Genomic DNA, 18,155 nt, shown 5'->3' on the forward strand with positions numbered 1-18,155 from the left:
CAAGGCTTCACTTGAGCAGTTTATTCTTGTAACTATAAATTTATATCCTTTTGAAGGACAACATCAAACGTCTTAGTTACAATATACTTTACATGTACAGTATGTGACATGCCAAATTATTTATTCGGCGTCATTTCTTCGTTTTCTTATTGTGCCTTAAATTTCCACTTTTCAAATTCAGTAGTGAGTGGCACATACAGTGTATAGCCATTTGGTCTTGAGCTCCTATGAGATTGCTGTGTCGTTGTTGATGTAATTGATTAATGAGAACATAGAAGGGTTTTATGTAGTTATCGTCATCAGTGTGATAAAAAAAAAAGAATTGTGATGGGTGATTAACTATTTCACAAAAACGACGTTTCTTCCCTCAAGCGATACTTGACGCTCCAGAAAAGTCAGGGATGATGTACAGTATCTGATGGGTTCTTCCGCATTTGGCCACTCATTCATACTTACATCTAGTGTGTGCTTTTTAACAAAGTTTGCTGGCAAGAATACCTCTTTGATTATAATATTGAATGAACTGTATCTTATGTGAAACTTGACGTTTTCGAAAACTAAACTGCAAAAACTCGAAATCACTCATTGGGTGTTTCAACTGCAGTTTTTCCATGATGGAAATTTCTCTCACGATGAAACTTTTCTTTTATCCAAATGAGTTGCTTTAATATTCAAATTCAATTCATGTGTGAAGCCTGTTTGTTCAGTATAGGAAATCGTATGAATTCGAGTGCGTTTCGTGATTTTTATGGACACCAGTGATATTGCTTTGAAAGTTCTCAAAATTCCACGAGTGCAATTGGAGCACTTTCGAAAGATCTCGATTTGTTATCTATTATACATGCAATCAGCAAAATGTTTCCATAACAACTTCCGTATTGCACACTATTACCTCTGTTGCACTCTATTTAACAATTATTTACCTCAGTGTCAGCGAAAGTGATGGATATTTACCTCACCGCGAAGGGTGTTAAGTATATACCACACAAGTGAAACAAAAAGCGAACCAAAAAACTACTTTATTTTTTAAAATGTGGTCGGAAATTTCAAATCTCTCGAAATGCATGAGGAAGTTCCTACGGTTTGTTATTCATTATACACTCAGCAAAATGTTTCCATAACAACTTCCGTATTGCAACTGTTACCTCTATTGCACTATATTTAAGAATAATTTACCTCAGTGTCAGTGAAAGTGATGGATATTTAGCTCGCCGCGAAGGGTGTTAAGTATATACCACACAAGTTAAACAAAAAGCGAACCAGAAAACTACTTTATTTTTGTAAAATGTGGTCGGAAATTTCAAATCTGGCACGCCAGCTACTCGGAGGTGAATAATACGTGTCTAATCACCCCCGAATTAGCCAATCAGCGCGCGCGGAGAGCACCGTTCACTTCAGTGTTGTAAATACTCAAACCTTTTTATGCTTTCGTCATTGGCCAATCAGAAACATGATATTCTGCTGAGAATATAATAAACCAGCTAATTACAAGTTTTCTCTTTTCTCAGTATCTTGTTAGTCCCTTTGTTGTTTAATATAAATTTTATACTGTCGGTATAGTTTGACAAAAGTGATCTAACTTGACCAGCATTTTTTTTCTTGTGGCGATAATTTCAGAGACCTTACAAACAAGTCCATATGGAAAACGTCCTTGCTTATAAAGCTAGTGGCAGCATCAAAAGGTAACTTCTGTGTAGGGTCCTTCATATCCTCTTTCCCTGGATAATCTGCCTTTTAGTTCTGAGCTGCCCTTCCAGGAGCTTTATTATATAGGTACTTTTTACTAAAAATCACATCTTCACCGCGCGCAATAAAGACAATTAATGATGAAATGAATCATATATGAACTGCGGATATGAAATCAAGTGAAGCTATGACCTTCGCAGTTATGAGAGCAATTTTTGCAATTGCGTAGAGAAGCCTGAAAAATTCAGGACTTCAACGGGCTTTGAACCTATGACCTCGCGATTCCGGTGCTACGCCCTAACCAACTGAGCTATGAAGCCACTGACGTTGGGATCTGATCATTTGTGGGTTCTAATGGTCCCGTGAGGAATGAATCAATGATGAAATAACACAATTATGCAATAAAAAGCGAGCTTGCCCTTTATTGTAAGATAGTTTTGTGCGGTAACATAATTGTTCTCTACTACATTTATCATTTTTATGGCTCAATTTGACATTATCATGATTTGTTTTTCATAACTTTTATATATATCGTGCTTCATGTTACACAACATGCATGTTGTAACAGTTAGTGATCACTTTTTCGCCATTTCGAAAGGGAATAAAACGAGTTGTTTTTAGCCTGAACATTTCATCAGTATCTCGTGCTGATAGTATCCCTCTTGCTCGTTCGCTGTTCGCACTCGTGAAAGATACTAGGGACCTTTAGATCCATACTGAGCATGCGCATAAGGTTTGGAGGCCGATATTTTTCGAAGTCGTCGTTGTCTTCCGATCTGAAGGTCCCTACTAGCAACACTCGTTCGTATCCCCGCGCAGCCATGTTTATAAGAAAGTGACAGTAATATCGATTGTAACGGTTAAAGTAGAAGGAGTGATTTTGAAAAACATTTCGTTATAAAAAACTGCGATAAAATATTTCAAAAATACTAAACGCTAAAACGTTTTAAACAACGACGACGTTTCGACGCAATCCTAGCGTCATTATCAAGTCAAAAAAGTGCAAAATGGAAATGCATTATAAATACTAACAACAATACTACAAGTTAAGCAAAAAGCTTAGCACGAATGGAATTCAAGCAGATTGCTTTCTTGCTAAGCTTTTTGTTTAAATGAGGTTAAACGAAGTTTAACCAAGTAAACAACTAGGAGCGACTGCAGCCAATTGGTCAGTGGTTTTAGTATACTGGCGCATGCGTGGAATACCTCGTGCTTTGGGCTGTATCGCTTATTTATCAGTGTGGCGGGAAATAGGAGCATTGTTTGTGGAGCGTTTAGCGGTTTTTGTTCCCTCCCTCCCCACCCTCTGCTTTCCACTGTGTATCAGTGTGACGGGTGCCCATTCTTCTCGGGGGCGTAGGGGCTCATGGCTGGGTTGTCGGGTTTTGCCAGCCATCGGTGCGGCCTCCATCTTGGAGCTGGCTGCCAATAGTGGAGGCTCCAGGAAGTTTCGGGCACCCAACCTCCAAAGAGCGACGATGTTGTTTAACTTATAGTAATGTATTATTCTAGCTTCTGTGCCTTTAGTGTTTCTAATAAATTTTCATTTTTCACTTGGTAATGAGGTTAGGATAGCGTCGAAACATCGTCATCTTTTAAAACTTTTTAGCTTTTAGTATGTCTAAAAATATTTTATCGCAGTTTTTTTTAACGAAACGATGAAAGTGATTCGTTATTTTTTATTAAAGTCGTCAACAGAGTAGACACTCAAGGATCGCTAACAGATCGTAACAGTCCCAAATGGCGGAGAATTGAGGTACAGTGTACAAGTAGTAGCATTAGACTGCACTTCACAGCTACGTTAGCTCTTTTGTCAGGTGCCAAAACTCCTGAGGTCTTTTGTATTTATTTGTATTATTTGTTTATTTTGTTGTATAGGAAATCGTATTAACGGCAGGAGTGATGTTTTGAAATTTCTCGAAGTTGCACAAGCCATAGTGCAATTTGAGAACTTTCGAAACATCACGAGTGACCATGCACTATACGAATTTATGTATAAGTCGTCACTGACCAATCAGAAACGCGATGATCTGTTGCGTGTATAATAAAGGGAATTTACAGTATCAATTAACTTATTTGCGGTTCTGGTTTATAGTGAAAAGGTAGTGAACAACTTCTATCTTTTCAAAAATTTATCTCCCCTCAAAATTAAACTTTTACCTTGTCTCGCGGATATTCTGAACTCGCTCCACCTCGCGTCGAATCGGTGTACATATAACCTCAGAAATTGCATTTTAAGTTGTTAACTGGGAGCTCAGTTAAGCACGCGACGTTTAAGAGCCACGGAAACCGGAAGTGAACATTTTGCATGCCGGGACAGTCAGTGATTTCTTACAGATTTTCTTAGCTAATCGTCTCACTAATCGTCTCAAATAGAGCGACTTTCATATGACCTTGAAAAATAAACGTAAAAACAGAACGTACACAAATTATGCAAAACATTTAATTGGCTTATCGAACAAAAACAAACTAGCGCGAATTTTCATTGGCTTAGCGAAAGCGGTTGTGAAAAACGTCATCTTTCCATGGAACTTTCTGGAAAGCTTCGCTTTGACGTCATTTGAAATGCAGTAATGTGATTGGGCAATCGAACTGTTGACTGCCCATATTAGGAGTTTCCTTGGCGGCAATAAGGAGAAGCTGTGTTTTAATCTTGCCAAACATTGGTCCGTGAAACAAATGGGCCCTTTGCATGAAACTGTCACATGGTATAAAATCTGCCCTGTTGGATGGCAAGCTTCGCACTGGGACATCCAAAACAAAGAAGAGTCATCCAGTGTGGCGGATTTTGTACCATGTGACAGTATCATGCAAAGAGCCCATTGCAAACACTTTTTCAAGGTCATACGAAAGTCGCTCTAATCAAAAGATACTTTGGATATAAATGTGGTAGTATCAAGATAAGTTTAAATAGGAAAACAGCTTCCTTCCAGTTACCGTCATTTGTTAAAACAATGTCTCCCGCTAAGCACCCCAGTAATCATATGCAATTCCTTTTTACTAACAAAGGACCTGTTTTTTTGTAGAATTTGTTAGGTGAAGGTGGGTTGATGTCACCAAATCCAACCATCGCAGCTGAAGCAGCCAAAGTAAGAAAACAGTTTAACTAGGGCGCTATCGCGTCTTGTGTTGTATCGCATCAGTCAGTTTGGCAGTGAGCAGACTCTGTTAAGAAGGAAGAAGTAGATCTGCTTGTCTACTGAGAAAGCCTGCGCACGCATAACGCATACCTTAAGCCATTAAAAACAAGTCAATTTCCTATTTATTTAAATTAGTATTCTAAGTCACTTCTATTTCCTCCTATTTTTGAAGGAAAACCACTTTTGTTTTTGTCCATTGCGACTTGGCATGTGTGCAATAGGGTGATGTGGCAGCTTTTTGGTGCAATATGCAGTATTTCAACCATTAAATTGCCTCACGGCTTTCTTTTTGTCATCCACAAGTGCCAAACTTTTTGTTTATATTTTTTCTTTTTCGTTTTTTTACGTTACACCTTTTTAATCACCCTTTGCTCTTATTTTATTTGACTGTAACTTAAAAATTATGTTTGACTTGTTAAAGTCGAAGCGTCGCCGTTTTGAGCAAACTTTTAATCTTAAAATGCTTTGCATGTTTAGGTAATAGTCATATGACTGTCAGTTCTCGAACCTGACTTAAGTATTTGTCAAAACAAAAGTTGGAATTGCTGGGGCGCTTTCGATATAAATGGTTATTTTCTTTACAGTAATTTTAGCCTGCATGCTCTTTGTTGCTTATTCAGACTATTGGCTTGTTAAAGTGCCAAGATAATGACGTTTTACATTCACTTAGACATGTGGTAAGTTTTACGTAAGTGTCTTAGTTATGTGACTTTTTGGTTTGGAATTCTCATGCGATATGTTAGAGGGAGCAAATCTCCAGTTCGAGTTACCCTAACCTCAATTAGTATCACCAGAAACCCATAAGGGTTGAAACGTGTAACACGCGTTCGCAGCTTCCGAATATTGAGAGCTCAGTACCATATTTGGAAACCCCTCGCTCCAGTTAATTTTGCACGAGAACATTGGTGGTATTGCGTCACGGTGTTCTTGCGAACCGATTGGTTGAATGTTTCTCTCTTGTTGTTCCAAATATGGTACTTAGCAAATTGAATATTCAGAAGCTTGTTTCCCAGCACACAAGGGGCCGTTACACGTTTTAACCCTTATGGGTTTCTGGTATCACCCAACTAGTGAACTAATGCAAATCGTGCATTTTAATTGGCTACGCTACTAGAGGACTATTAAGCAATAGACCACAAGTTTCTATGGTTTATAGGCTGATAAACCACGCGGGATGTTGGTAGAACACGAGAAGAATTTGTAAATCACGAGCCGCAGGCGAGTGATTTATGAATTCTTCGAGTGTTCTTCCAACATCCCAAGTGGTGTATCATGCCTATAAACCATACAAACCTGTGGTCTATTGCTTTTATATTATAATTCAGACGACGCGCGATTTTTCCATGAGTCTACTGGCACAATAAAACATAAGTGATGGACCAATCTGAGCGCGCCTATTGATTTGGTTATGATATAATTAGTATTCTTAAATTCTCAACCTCGGATAATGCATTTATATTCTAATTCGCTACCCCGCTCAAACGAATATAAAACATTTATCATGTAACAAGCAACCTCAATTGGGGTGTGTCAACACGAGCCGTGTGCGACCCTCTTTATTATGCCTTCATCAACAGAATGGATGGAAACAATACAATAAACAGAATGAAAACTCAGAAATGCACAAAATTACAGCAAGAAAAACAATCCAACAAAATGATCTAAACTATGCTCGTATAACAATCAATCAGTAAAGATACAAAACGTGCTAAACCTTTCGTGTAGCAGCATGCAAAAAACTACGTGTAAAAGAAGCCCCTGATCACTGGGTATTTAATTTTGAGGGCGTAGGGACGGTCGTAGGACGCGAATGAATATAAATGAGGACAACTCGAATATATATAGCCTGCCGCTAATGAAGCGACAAAAAACAGCATACCATGTAACACCCCAAAGAAAAGGTTACGTAACCCATGATAAATACATTTATATTCTAATTCGCTACCCCGCTCAAACGAATATAAAACATTTATCATGTAACAAGCAACCTCAATTGGGGTGTGTCAACACGAGCCGTGTGCGAACTAAAAGAACGGGAAATGCGGAAAATTAAATACCCAGTGACAACGAAACCGACAACAATGAATGAACACTATCCTTAATGTAACCGTCTTTTGCCTTGTCTGATTTCCAACGGCCGTGTCTTTTAAACAATCTGTCAGGCACTCGAGCATTAGCAGCAGCAGAGGCACCTCCGGCCCTAAGGCTATGGAGACCATAGTCTTGCTTGGGAAGGCCGATGGAATCGAAAGCACTAAGCACTATCTCCCGCGCTCTAGTATAAGACAGAGGAACAGACCCGCGCAATTTATAGGTTCCGGTACTGCGAAGAAAAACGACAGGGCGAAAAATGAATTCTTCACTGTCTGCTGAAAAAGAAGCGGCCGCAAAATATCGTTGAGCTAATAAATAAGGACATGTATGCTTGAAGGTCTTAGCGATAACAACCCAAGCCCCGTCCCTGTAAACGTCAGTCTTACTTCGATGAACAAAGACTCTCATAAAAGAATCTTCAAACTGAAAGTCACACCTGCGTAACTGAACCAACTCGTTAAAGCGAAAAAACCCTGCATAACCCAAAAGGCACAAAGTAAGCACACGTAAGTCAGACAAACTAGCTGAAGACGATCCATACTTAGAAACTAAAAGCTGAATAGCCTCGGGGGTCACCGGCTCTTTCTTTTTAACAGGGACACTGAGAAGCCTCTTAGCAGATTCTATTAAAGGTAACACTAACGAGGAATTACAGGGGTCGGGTAGACCTGCCAAATCGTGCACCCACTTGAGCCCATAATGGACTTCGTCAATAGTACTGCAAGAAGAAGATTCTTGAATCAAGCTAAGAAAGAACAATGAAACGTGCACACTAGAAGCGGGAAATATAACAATTTCATTAAACTGAGAGGCCCATTTCCTCCACGTATTGAACCCCTTTTCATACTTCCTCGCGGTACTAACGGCTTTGGATTTAAGAAGAACTGCGGGTAGATCTTGAACCAGTGCCCGGAGTCGCCCGTCTTCAACCTGTTGAAAATTAGGCTGCAAGGCATCTTTGAGAACTTCTACGAGGATAAGAAGAAAAACATACGGCAAAAATACCTCAATACACGCACTGGGAGTCAATACAGCAATATGCCCCTGGCCAGATGGAAAAATATTTAAGGCCGAGTGGGCCAACTCAAAAAACCACGGTAAACAAGCCACTCGGCGAGCTAGTTTCATGCGAAACGAGGACAAATAACCCGACGAGCGGAATTAAAAACGCACGGGCCAGCATAAAGCCACTCGGCTTGAGAAAACTAAGGCCCCTTAGTGCCAATTCTGACTGCCAACACCTCGCTGTTAAACCAATCTGAACCAATGAGTGAATCTTTGTAACACCCGAGGGCAAAAATCCCTGAGGAGTCGGGAAAATGAATGTACTCAAGGACATACGGTTGAAAATGAATTGCATTTGCGAACAAGAAAGGCCAAAACACGTTAGACGGCCAATAAGGGACGACTAAAGTACCAACCGCACCGCATACAAGGAGATGTTGAACCACCCCAGAAATGCAGTGGACGGGAAGGACTAGCCAATTATTCTCTCCATACCAGGAGATTGAAAATGCGTCAACAGCTTCAGTGCCGGGTACGCGAAACCTAGAATTGAATCTGGGAAGATGGGCGTTGGCTGCATTCGCGAACCTGTCGACTGTATGTGGGCCCCAAAGGCGGTCCAAGTGTGTAAAGAACTCGGGGGTTGTATACCAATCATCGAAGTCTACAATGTGGCTAATCGCGTCAGCACAAGCATTAAGTTCCCTGGGAACCCACTGGGGAATAAGTGTGATATTGTGAGTTCGACAAAAATAGAAAACATCAAGCGCAATAGAGTGCAATTCTGCACTAGGACTCCCTATCTCCACAACACGAACTGCCCCTTGGCTGTCAGAATGCCACTTTACACACTTACCCCGAACCGAGTCTTTGAACGCACTTAAGGCAAATTGTATAGCCTTAAGTTCTCTCCAGGTAGAGCTCTTAACTGCGTCGCAAGAAGTCCACATACGGTGAGACACCGGGTTAGTGCCAACAACAAACGCCCCACAGGCGACGCTGCTAGCATCCGAATAGCTAAACAAAAGGGGAGCATCATAAGGCAAAATAGCTCTCGTATTAAGACTAACGATATTGTTTTTCCAGAAAAATATTTCAGAGAGGCAATCATTGTGAAGCCCGATGTTAAAACGGGAATCCCAACTACGGCGGGATTCTATGACCTTGTAAAGGAAACGGGTTTTGAGGCGAGTCAGGTTGCCCAAAACTGGCGACATGGACATAACATGACCTGCGATAACAGCACAATCGCGAGCCGTAACATAAGGTGCGGATAGGAGAAATTTGTCAATCAGAGCGACGAATTTACAAATACGTATATCGGTAATAGAAATGGTACCGATAACTAAGTCCCAGTTTAAACCCAACCAAACAAACGTCTGAGTGGGGGTCCATAGTGATTTGGCGGAATTGGCAACAAACCCCGCACTGCTTAAGGATGATTGCACAAACAATGAATTTTCCTTGGCCATAGGCAGTGAGTCCCCTTTTCCGCACCCATCGTCGAGGAACGCAAAATTTTAATCCCGTTGGACCTCCAAAACTTAACGAGTGGCCTGAGACACTTGGTAAAGACATATGGGGCTGAGCTTAGACCGAACGGAAGTGATGCAAAACAAAAATACCGAACGGTACCTGAAAAAACCCAGGAGAAACCTAGAAAAGTTTGGTGATCCGGAAAAATATCAATATGGTGATATCCGGACTTGAGATCGAAACTGAAAAGGTAGTCGCCCTTATTAACGTATGATAATAAAACTCTCCAATCTTCACACCTAAACTTCTGTTTCCAAACGAAATGATTGACATGACGTAAGTCCAAAATAAGCCTCTTCTTGCCTGAGGACTGTATCGAGACAGAGAGCGGATTCACGACGTGTGGAATAAAGGGTAACTCAACGACGACGTGAGTGTGGACTAATTCAGCGATAGCCGACTCCACGAAAGAAGCGTTATTAAGAGCTGACTGATTGTTAGAAAAACGCGCCTGACAAGGTGTACTAATGAATGGAATCCGATAACCAAATTAATAGTATCGATAACAAAACTGTTGGCGCCAATAGTGTGCCAATAACCTAAACAGGACCTAAGTCTACCCTTAAGTACTGGCAATGCGGAATTCTGTTTAAATTCAAATAGATTGCGATCGTAATCGAAATACTCCAAATAAGAAGGATACATGTCTAATAAATGGACTAAAGCTAATATCTAACCTTGGAGAACAAGCTTTTAATCCTGTGGTCCTATTTACCTCCAATGCCCGAAAAACCAGAAGAACTAGGAAAGGACTGCCCCGAGCTCGAAGATCTGGTTTGAGGATTAACTTGACACTGAGATCTCCAATGACCTTGCTGGCCGCAGGCGAAACAAATATCGCTTGGTCTTGGTTTTCTGAAAGCGCCAAAAGTACGAGAAAAAGGTCTGGAGGATGATGAATGTTGGTCAGCAAAGGCGGTGGTTGTGGTAAGATTGGGGTTGTGAATAACCTTGCTTTGATGGCTTCGCTTTCTGTTGTCGTTGGTTGCGTTTACGAAGGGCCCTCTGCTCGGCACGGCGGATACGCTTTTCGTCCTCGGACCCGCTAGCCAGCTCGTCTGATAAATACTCGTTCACCAAATCCCAACCGGCGGCGGACTTATCTGCCAGTCTGATAAGTTTGTTGCGCTTCTTAATGTCAGAGTCTAGTTCTTCCAATTGAGTTTTAACAAGGTCTAATTTTCTCTTCCCGAGAGCAACTGACGCCGACTTCACCTTTTCTGCGAGGTCGGAGTTGAATTGAAACTGTTTCTTATTACCTTCGAATCTAAACGTGATCTTGGATTCTTCTTTAAGCTTTTTGGCCACAGAATCGGTATTGCTGCACGATTCGTCTTGAATATCGCGCTTCAAGGCGCCCAACTTTTTGTCGAAATAATCCTTAAATAGAGAGAACGCGGACGCTATATCACTGGATTCTGAAGACTGGAATGGTACTGAAGCTTCGAGAGATTGAGACGAAGGTTGTTTAGGAAGCGAAGAGGGCAAAAAGCCGCTGCTAGAAAAATCTGTGTTCGCTGGAATAACGTCTTCAACGTCGGACATAATTTTGAGGGCGTAGGGACGGTCGTAGGACGCGAATGAATATAAATGAGGACAACTCGAATATATATAGCCTGCCGCTAATGAAGCGACAAAAAACAGCATACCATGTAACACCCCAAAGAAAAGGTTACGTAACCCATGATAAATACATTTCTCGTGCTCTGATTGGTTTACTCAATCTCGATTATCAGCTCATATACCTTAGTTTGACCTTCTATGGCAAACGATTGCATATATATATATATGTATGTATACATATTTATTAAAAACTGAACTACGGATATCAGATTTCCAGCATTTTCATTGGTTCGCCAGACACAGGCTATCACTTCATATACCTGCTGTACCTAATATGGTCAAGGAACGCGTCAGCTATAAAACGAGCTGAAAACATTTTTGCAGGTTTGAGAAAAAATGGCCGATAAAAGCCGTTTTGGACCGGAGTAGACGGAGGCAGAAATCGAGGCTTAAGTCGACCATAATACCCCCCCCCCCCCCTTCCCCAGAACACCATGGAGTTTTTAATAAAACAATTATTCTACTCGGGCTTACTGGATATAAAATGATTAGAATCACTTCATATCCAGCGCGCCCGCGTAGAATAATTGTTAAATAATACATATAAACGTAATTAGGAGTGAACAGGAGTGTATGACCATGAGCGAACCACTAGTACCCCCTTGTTTTAGTGATAGGATTTTCTTAGACCTGTTACGCGTAAGAGAGTTTGAAGCTCCAAAGGATGGACATCTGTTTTTGATGCGTATTTAATTCATTCACTCCTGAAGCGGTCCCCATCGCCGAGACTTCTTCAAACGACAATTTACAGCAGGGCAGTCGAAGTCTTCCTCGAAGATAATGGATCAGGACCATATTAGAGCGGTTTTCAATTGAGTTTTGAAAGTAATTAGCGAATTGCTTTGGTTTTGCATTACTTCACTCAGTGATTGGTTCAAAGTTCTCGCGCCAGGTTTTCAACCAATCAGAAGTGAAACCAAAACCAATCGTGGCTCGCGCGTGCACATTTCCCGCGCTTTTGTGTCGGCTACGTGTAATTACTTCGAGTTTTGATTGGTTTACTGGATTGTCTCTGTCTTTTTTGATTGGCCAAAGTCATTACTTTGGTTTTGGTTTTACGACACTCATTTGAAAACCGCTCTAGCATGGAGGGACAATTGTTTTAATCTTTCGTGTGCATCTGCAATTTTTTTCTGTAAGTTGAAGTGAATTGCGATCGATGAAAACAAATTATTTTCTGATTCTTGCATTTAAGTTACGGTTTTTCGCATGTGTATTTCATAAAATTTGCCTTTTCATTCGTTTGACAATTGTGAACCCAAGCTTAGAGTCGTGTATTACCGTGGAAGTGAAATGCCAAGCAGTCACCGATTGACTATCCTCTCTCCTTAAGACTCAATTTCCTTTCTTGCACCATAATCTTCTAATGGCATAACCATGAATTAAGGAACGATCCGACTTTATTTGTTTTCAGATAAAACTGCAACGAAATGCAAAAGTGAGTTATGAGGCAAGCAAAGCATTGATTTTATTAGGTGAGTACTTTCATCGTGTACCTTTTAAATTTTATGAACAGGTTGTTCCAAGCGTATTGTTTGACTTAAAATTGCAGGCGGGATGAATGTGATCTTCATGAAATGTATAACTTGCTTGAATTAAAGATTCCTTCTCAAGGTTCATTTCGTTGACTGATTAAACTCTTTCACTTCCAAGATCTAAAAGTTCATTTTTCAAATTGATACATATACCATTTTGCTGGCTAGTCTTGAGAATTTGGTGTTATATCAAGACAATATCCCCCAGCTGATAATCATCTTCATTCTCAATACCTGTCTATAGGACAGCATATTGAAATTTTCAAGGGAATTGAAATCCTGATCACTCCAGGGAGTCAAAGGGTAATTAATTTTCTAAAAAAACTACCCATTGCAATTCTGAATACAGTTGTCTCAGACTCTGTTTTTGTTTTTTGCAGGGACATGGGACGCTTATGCCATGTCAGTCATAATACAGTACATAAAGCACGGTAAAGAGATTCTTGATGCAATAAATTTTGTTAAATTAAGGGCGGTGCCTACTATTGTTATTGCGCAGACGTTCTGCGCATCTCGAGATACTCGGATTTCCTGTGGGTGGTGCTTATTAAGACTGGGCTATTTTCGTGCGGTTCAAAACTTTGCGGAGAAAGCACAACTTAGCACTAGTTCTCTTGGTATCCAAAAAGAAGATTAGGGCTAACCACGCATTTTTCAGAGATAATTAAGCTTCAATTTGGAAAAGAACGCCATACATTGCCTTGTACTTTAAATCTTTTAACAAATATTGTTGATTAATTATCTTCGAAAAATGCATGGTTACCCACAATTTTCTTTTTGGATTTCAATAACACTTGTTAAGATCTGCTTTTCCCGGATATTCAGTAAGCCGCGCAAAAATACCTTTGAATTAGTAGGCACGGCTCTTAATATGGTAAAATAAGAGCGAAACCTTTCGGTAGTTGCAGGGAATCTTGGAGATACGTAAACTAAGGGTAGAGTTATTTATCTTTTGGAGGGAGGGGGCGGCTTCCATTGACACCAATCTCGGAGCCGACGGAACTACCGACGAAAAATAGAGTGACTTTACCTTTACGTTTTAGAGTTACAGTAGCCGTGGTTTGTGAAGTCCGTTTTCAAATGTACTTTGTTATATTTTCTTCAGGAAATAAGGCTATTGTGTTGGAGCTGTTATCAACAATGACCAAAGCAAGAGATGTTGCATTTGTTGATAAGGTGGGGAGATGTATAAAAATAGTAGTGAAAAAAATAGTGTACCCCCACCCCCCCCCCCCCCCCCATTTCCTTTCCATGTCGATTTTTCCATCGTCAATTTTTTAGGTAACACCCGAATTTCTTTTGCAGGGCACTAATGAATTCAAGAAGCTTGTAAACTTACTCATATTCACCATAAAGACCCAGTCTCCTGATCTTGCATTTCATGCCGCAGTGAGTCTTGGCCGGTTATGTGTGGTGGAACCTGTATCCAAGGCATACCTCATCTCCAGACTCCCGGAGCTGACGCCTTCTGACAAGGGAGAAGTAAGAATGTGCTTATAAATTTAGTTACTTGATCGGGAAAGGGTTGACTCAAGGAATTACTTGTAGTAGTGAAAAAGGCTCATCTTCATGTGCACCTGATCTAGTTAATTTTATTTGTTTGTCACCGACGGTTATCCGTCTTTGGTTTCCTTATTAAGTAAACCACGGCACCATTTATGTTAGGGGTTTCCGCTTTCTAGGCATTTCCTCCAGAAGTTATCGGTCCAGTTGTCTCCTTCCTTAACTAACTATTGGTTTCCTTGTCTTCGTAGGCACTTTATGTTTTGATCAAACAAATGAACTGCAAAGAAAAGCCTGTTATTGATGCGTTGTTGGAGCAGTTAAGCACTGCGTACAACTGGAAGGTCAGAAAGTTTCCTAACTTCTCTTTCTTATATTTCAACTAAAAAAGCATCGTGGTTGAACTTCACACAGATAGCCAGATCATCATTCTGACATTACGTTTTCTTTCACAGCTGAGAATGGAAGCAACCGACTTGCTAATATTTATAGGTGGGTACAGCTTCATCTTTTGTACGTTTGTGAAAGAACAATGTGTTTTTGCCGAGCTTTTAAGTTCACCTCACCGAACGAACAAGTGGTTTTCGCGTATTGCCGCCATGTCGGTGCACGAGAACACTAGCATCTGTACATTACACCGGTTTTCACCGTCGGTCTAAAACAGGTTGGTTGCAAACGACCTATCGTAAGGGGATTTTGCAACAACGCTGGCATCGACAACGCAGTTGAACGAAACACCACTTCACTCACTTATCCCTTAGTCTGGGTGACCGTTGGGGCATCGCAGGTTATCTAGCAACCAGCTATCGCCATTTCCCTCGTCTCTCTGATCTTCTCAAAGTCTCGACTCAGTCTCAAGTCTGTCCACTCCGAGATGTTTTCCTCCCACCTCTTTCTCTGTCTGCCTCTCTTTCTACCTCCCCGTACTGTTTCTAGGAGGATTGTCTTAGCAAGTCCTGATGATCGTGAGACGTGGCCCTACCACTTCAGTTTTCGTGTCCTGACAGTGGTCAGGAGGTCTTCATATGGTCCATTGGTTTGTCTGATCCTATTCCGTACCTCCTCTTTGACTTGCTTCAGATCTTTCTGAAACATCTCATCTCTGTGGTTTGTACCTTTTTATCTAACTCCTCTGTCAGTGCCCATGCCTCTCAGGCGTATTGGAATATGGAGATGACTAGTGAGCGCTGCAATCTTTGACCAGATTGTGATGTTTCTGGCATTCCGTATAGGCCTTAGTCTCACCAATGCTGCAGTAGTCTGTGCTATGTTCAAGATATAAAAAAAACGTCTTACGTGAAATTCCCAAATGAATGTCCTTTACCATAACGTGAGCATACAACAGTTAATCGAGAAGATTTGAGGTTCACACTGAAATTAGGTTGACAATCAGAAATGTTTCAAATGATGGTTTGAAGACTGATGGAAGTAACTTACAAAGTTACGTGAGGATATTTGACAATTATTCCTCGAGCCCGAATGGGCTCTGAGTCAATAGCCCATGATGCCTAAGGCAGAATGGGCTATTGACTCAGAGGCCATGAGGGCAAGAGTAATAATTGTTTTAGTAAAATCCAACTAGTTGGTCAAAAAAATATAGAGACAAAACATCTTTTGCTAGTTAGAGCTAGACTTTAATTGTTGTTTAGGTTTTCAAAGCCGGCGCTTTTCGCTACTAGTGGGCTATAACAAATAGCCTACTAGTAGCTCAACCAATCAGAACGCACCATTGATAATATATTCCTATTTTTCACGTTGCCATGTTACCACCAATAGCGTAGCTCCTACTCTACTATAAAAACTACACGTAACCCATAATCCCTCGATTCGCTCTGACGAAGGGCTAACGCTCGAAACGTCAGCTTTTAGAATCTCTGTACGGTGGCCAATTTACATTATCAACTCCGTTGATAAAACCAAAAATTTATGTATACTAATTCCCTACCGACGCAGCGCCACAGTTTCTTTAGAAACTACCCCTTCATTGATAATAGACCACTAGTTGGATTTTACTAAAGTGTGTTATCACGTGACGTCACGGCGGTCATGTTGTTGTACCCAACTAATCCTCCGGGAAATGAGCTCTATTATCACGCAAACGTTTTCTTTTGTTTCGGTGGAAAAACAAGGTTACTGATCACATGAGTTAAAACACTCTGTTGAATCGTAATTGTGTTCGTTACATCCATTATTCTTCAACTCAGAGTAGCAGTAAACCCCCTCTAACAGTCATCAGGCGACAGCCTTTCTTTCTACGTTACTTTAACGGCATTTCTACCAAATTGATCTAGTTGTTGGCTGTTTTGTTGTTTGTTGTTAAAGCTTTCAATAAAGGATTTATTATTTCACTGTTACCCCATTTCCTATTAGATTGGCTTCTTGGTGCATGGACTGAGAGTCTTATTGGTATTTCGGGCTTGTTTTCATACCAAACAGAAGCGTTGCTAATGTCTCTCATTACTCTTTATGGTAATCTCTAAATTTAAAACTCCCTTTGTTTATCATTTTAGGAGCCAGGGATCTCTTCAAGGTTTTAACTCCCGAAGAAGTATTTGACATATTGGAAACACTGCTGTGGGATCACGCCAATAAGGTGAGGCTGGAAATTAAGTGCGTCTTTTTGGGACTTCTGTGTCAAATGTAATAAATGTTGCTTATCACTAGTGAGGCGAGCAGAAGAACAAGCTACGCGCGTATTATGGTATTTTCCGAAGTGGCCTAGTAAATTACATGTATGCTCAAGAGACAGCATTTTTTAGTCACTTCGTTAGCTTAGATTAGTGTTTTATAGCGAGTAGGGGCGCGAGCAATTGGGGCAATTCTAGGATTTGACATGACGTCACGGCCGCCATGTTGGTGTCCCCAAATAATGAAATGGCAGCCATGTTGGTGTCCCGATCCAATCCTCCGGGAATTGAAAGCTATTATTATGCTAAAGTCTTCTTTTGTTTTCGTTGACAAACATGGCTGTTGATCACGCGATTGAAACCCAAGAATTGGTAAAACAACAAAATAAACTGCACTGCCGTGATGCAGCCCTTGGTGTCACGTCGGTGGTGAAAACAATGCTTTGAGATTATCAGAATAAGAGGAATGAAATGTTCTTTGCGATAAAGCTATTAACGTAGCTTGCAATAACAATGTTTAACAGATGCTGTTAAAATAACCTAAGGAGCAGATAAAAGAACTTTTGTTTTCATCCACCGACATGATGGCAATGATGCAAGATGAAAACCACCAATATTCAGAAATGTCACCGTACTTTGCCTATTTTAGGGTCGATGTCCATAAAGTAGGTCAAGCTTAACCAAATTAAAATTTTCATCGTTCGTTGGAAAATGGAATTTTCAGATGTGGCACGTGCAGTCTTCGCATTGGCATTCTATTCTCAATTTACATGCATCTGACAAGAGACTCTTTACGAACTCACAAAATGACCAGTTGGCTTGATAGCTTAATTGGAAGAACACTGCACCAGTATCACAAAGGTCTTGGTTTCAAATCCCGTTAAAGCCTGGATTTTGCTGGCTTTTGCTACTGCTCATGTAACTACATATCAAGTGAGATTTTTGGGGGGTGGGTGGTTCAAGGTGCCTTTTGTCCCGCAACCTCTCTTTGAAGTCTTCTAAATTCACTGGGGTACCCCTCCAGCGCAAAATATCGTTCTGTTATACCTACCAACGCCAGCATTAGGGCTAAGGTGGTTAAGAGGTAATTTTTGTTTTAAATTTCAGTCTCCACCATTTTCAGAACATCGGCAAGCGGTTAATTAAAGCTCACCCTGTATCTGGAAGTTCGTCATGAGCTCACCCTGTATCTGGAAGTTCGTCATGCTTCTTGCGAATTTAAAATTGTTCTGGTAGACTCATTGGTAATTCATGACGGTGATAGCCAATAGAAACACAGTATTGAGGTCACATGTATACCGCTACAGATCCCAGTAAATGTCTGTTATCTTTCGTCAATAGGCCACTTTCCAATGGACCCTTTTGCAGATACTGCGGCCATTTTGATTTCTATTGTTTCAATAGCT

General features: G+C 40.7%; 1 protein-coding gene across 2 annotated transcripts in view; it reads left to right on the forward strand.

Moving 5' to 3' along the window:
- The window catches only part of LOC138059382 (uncharacterized), a 46,822-nt gene that overhangs the window by 22,919 nt on the left and 5,748 nt on the right, over positions 1 to 18,155 (forward strand). For both annotated transcript variants that reach the window (XM_068904974.1, XM_068904975.1), the window contains exons 16-26: positions 1,618 to 1,682; positions 3,375 to 3,442; positions 4,713 to 4,775; positions 5,447 to 5,503; positions 12,499 to 12,559; positions 13,000 to 13,050; positions 13,725 to 13,795; positions 13,925 to 14,101; positions 14,374 to 14,466; positions 14,578 to 14,614; positions 16,633 to 16,715. In XM_068904974.1, coding sequence (XP_068761075.1) covers positions 1,618 to 1,682; positions 3,375 to 3,442; positions 4,713 to 4,775; positions 5,447 to 5,503; positions 12,499 to 12,559; positions 13,000 to 13,050; positions 13,725 to 13,795; positions 13,925 to 14,101; positions 14,374 to 14,466; positions 14,578 to 14,614; positions 16,633 to 16,715 — 826 coding nt within the window. The remainder of the gene's footprint in view (positions 1 to 1,617; positions 1,683 to 3,374; positions 3,443 to 4,712; positions 4,776 to 5,446; positions 5,504 to 12,498; positions 12,560 to 12,999; positions 13,051 to 13,724; positions 13,796 to 13,924; positions 14,102 to 14,373; positions 14,467 to 14,577; positions 14,615 to 16,632; positions 16,716 to 18,155) is intronic.

This window comes from Montipora capricornis, chromosome 8, assembly GCF_036669925.1.
Source record: "Montipora capricornis isolate CH-2021 chromosome 8, ASM3666992v2, whole genome shotgun sequence".
NCBI classification, from domain to species: domain Eukaryota; kingdom Metazoa; phylum Cnidaria; class Anthozoa; order Scleractinia; family Acroporidae; genus Montipora; species Montipora capricornis.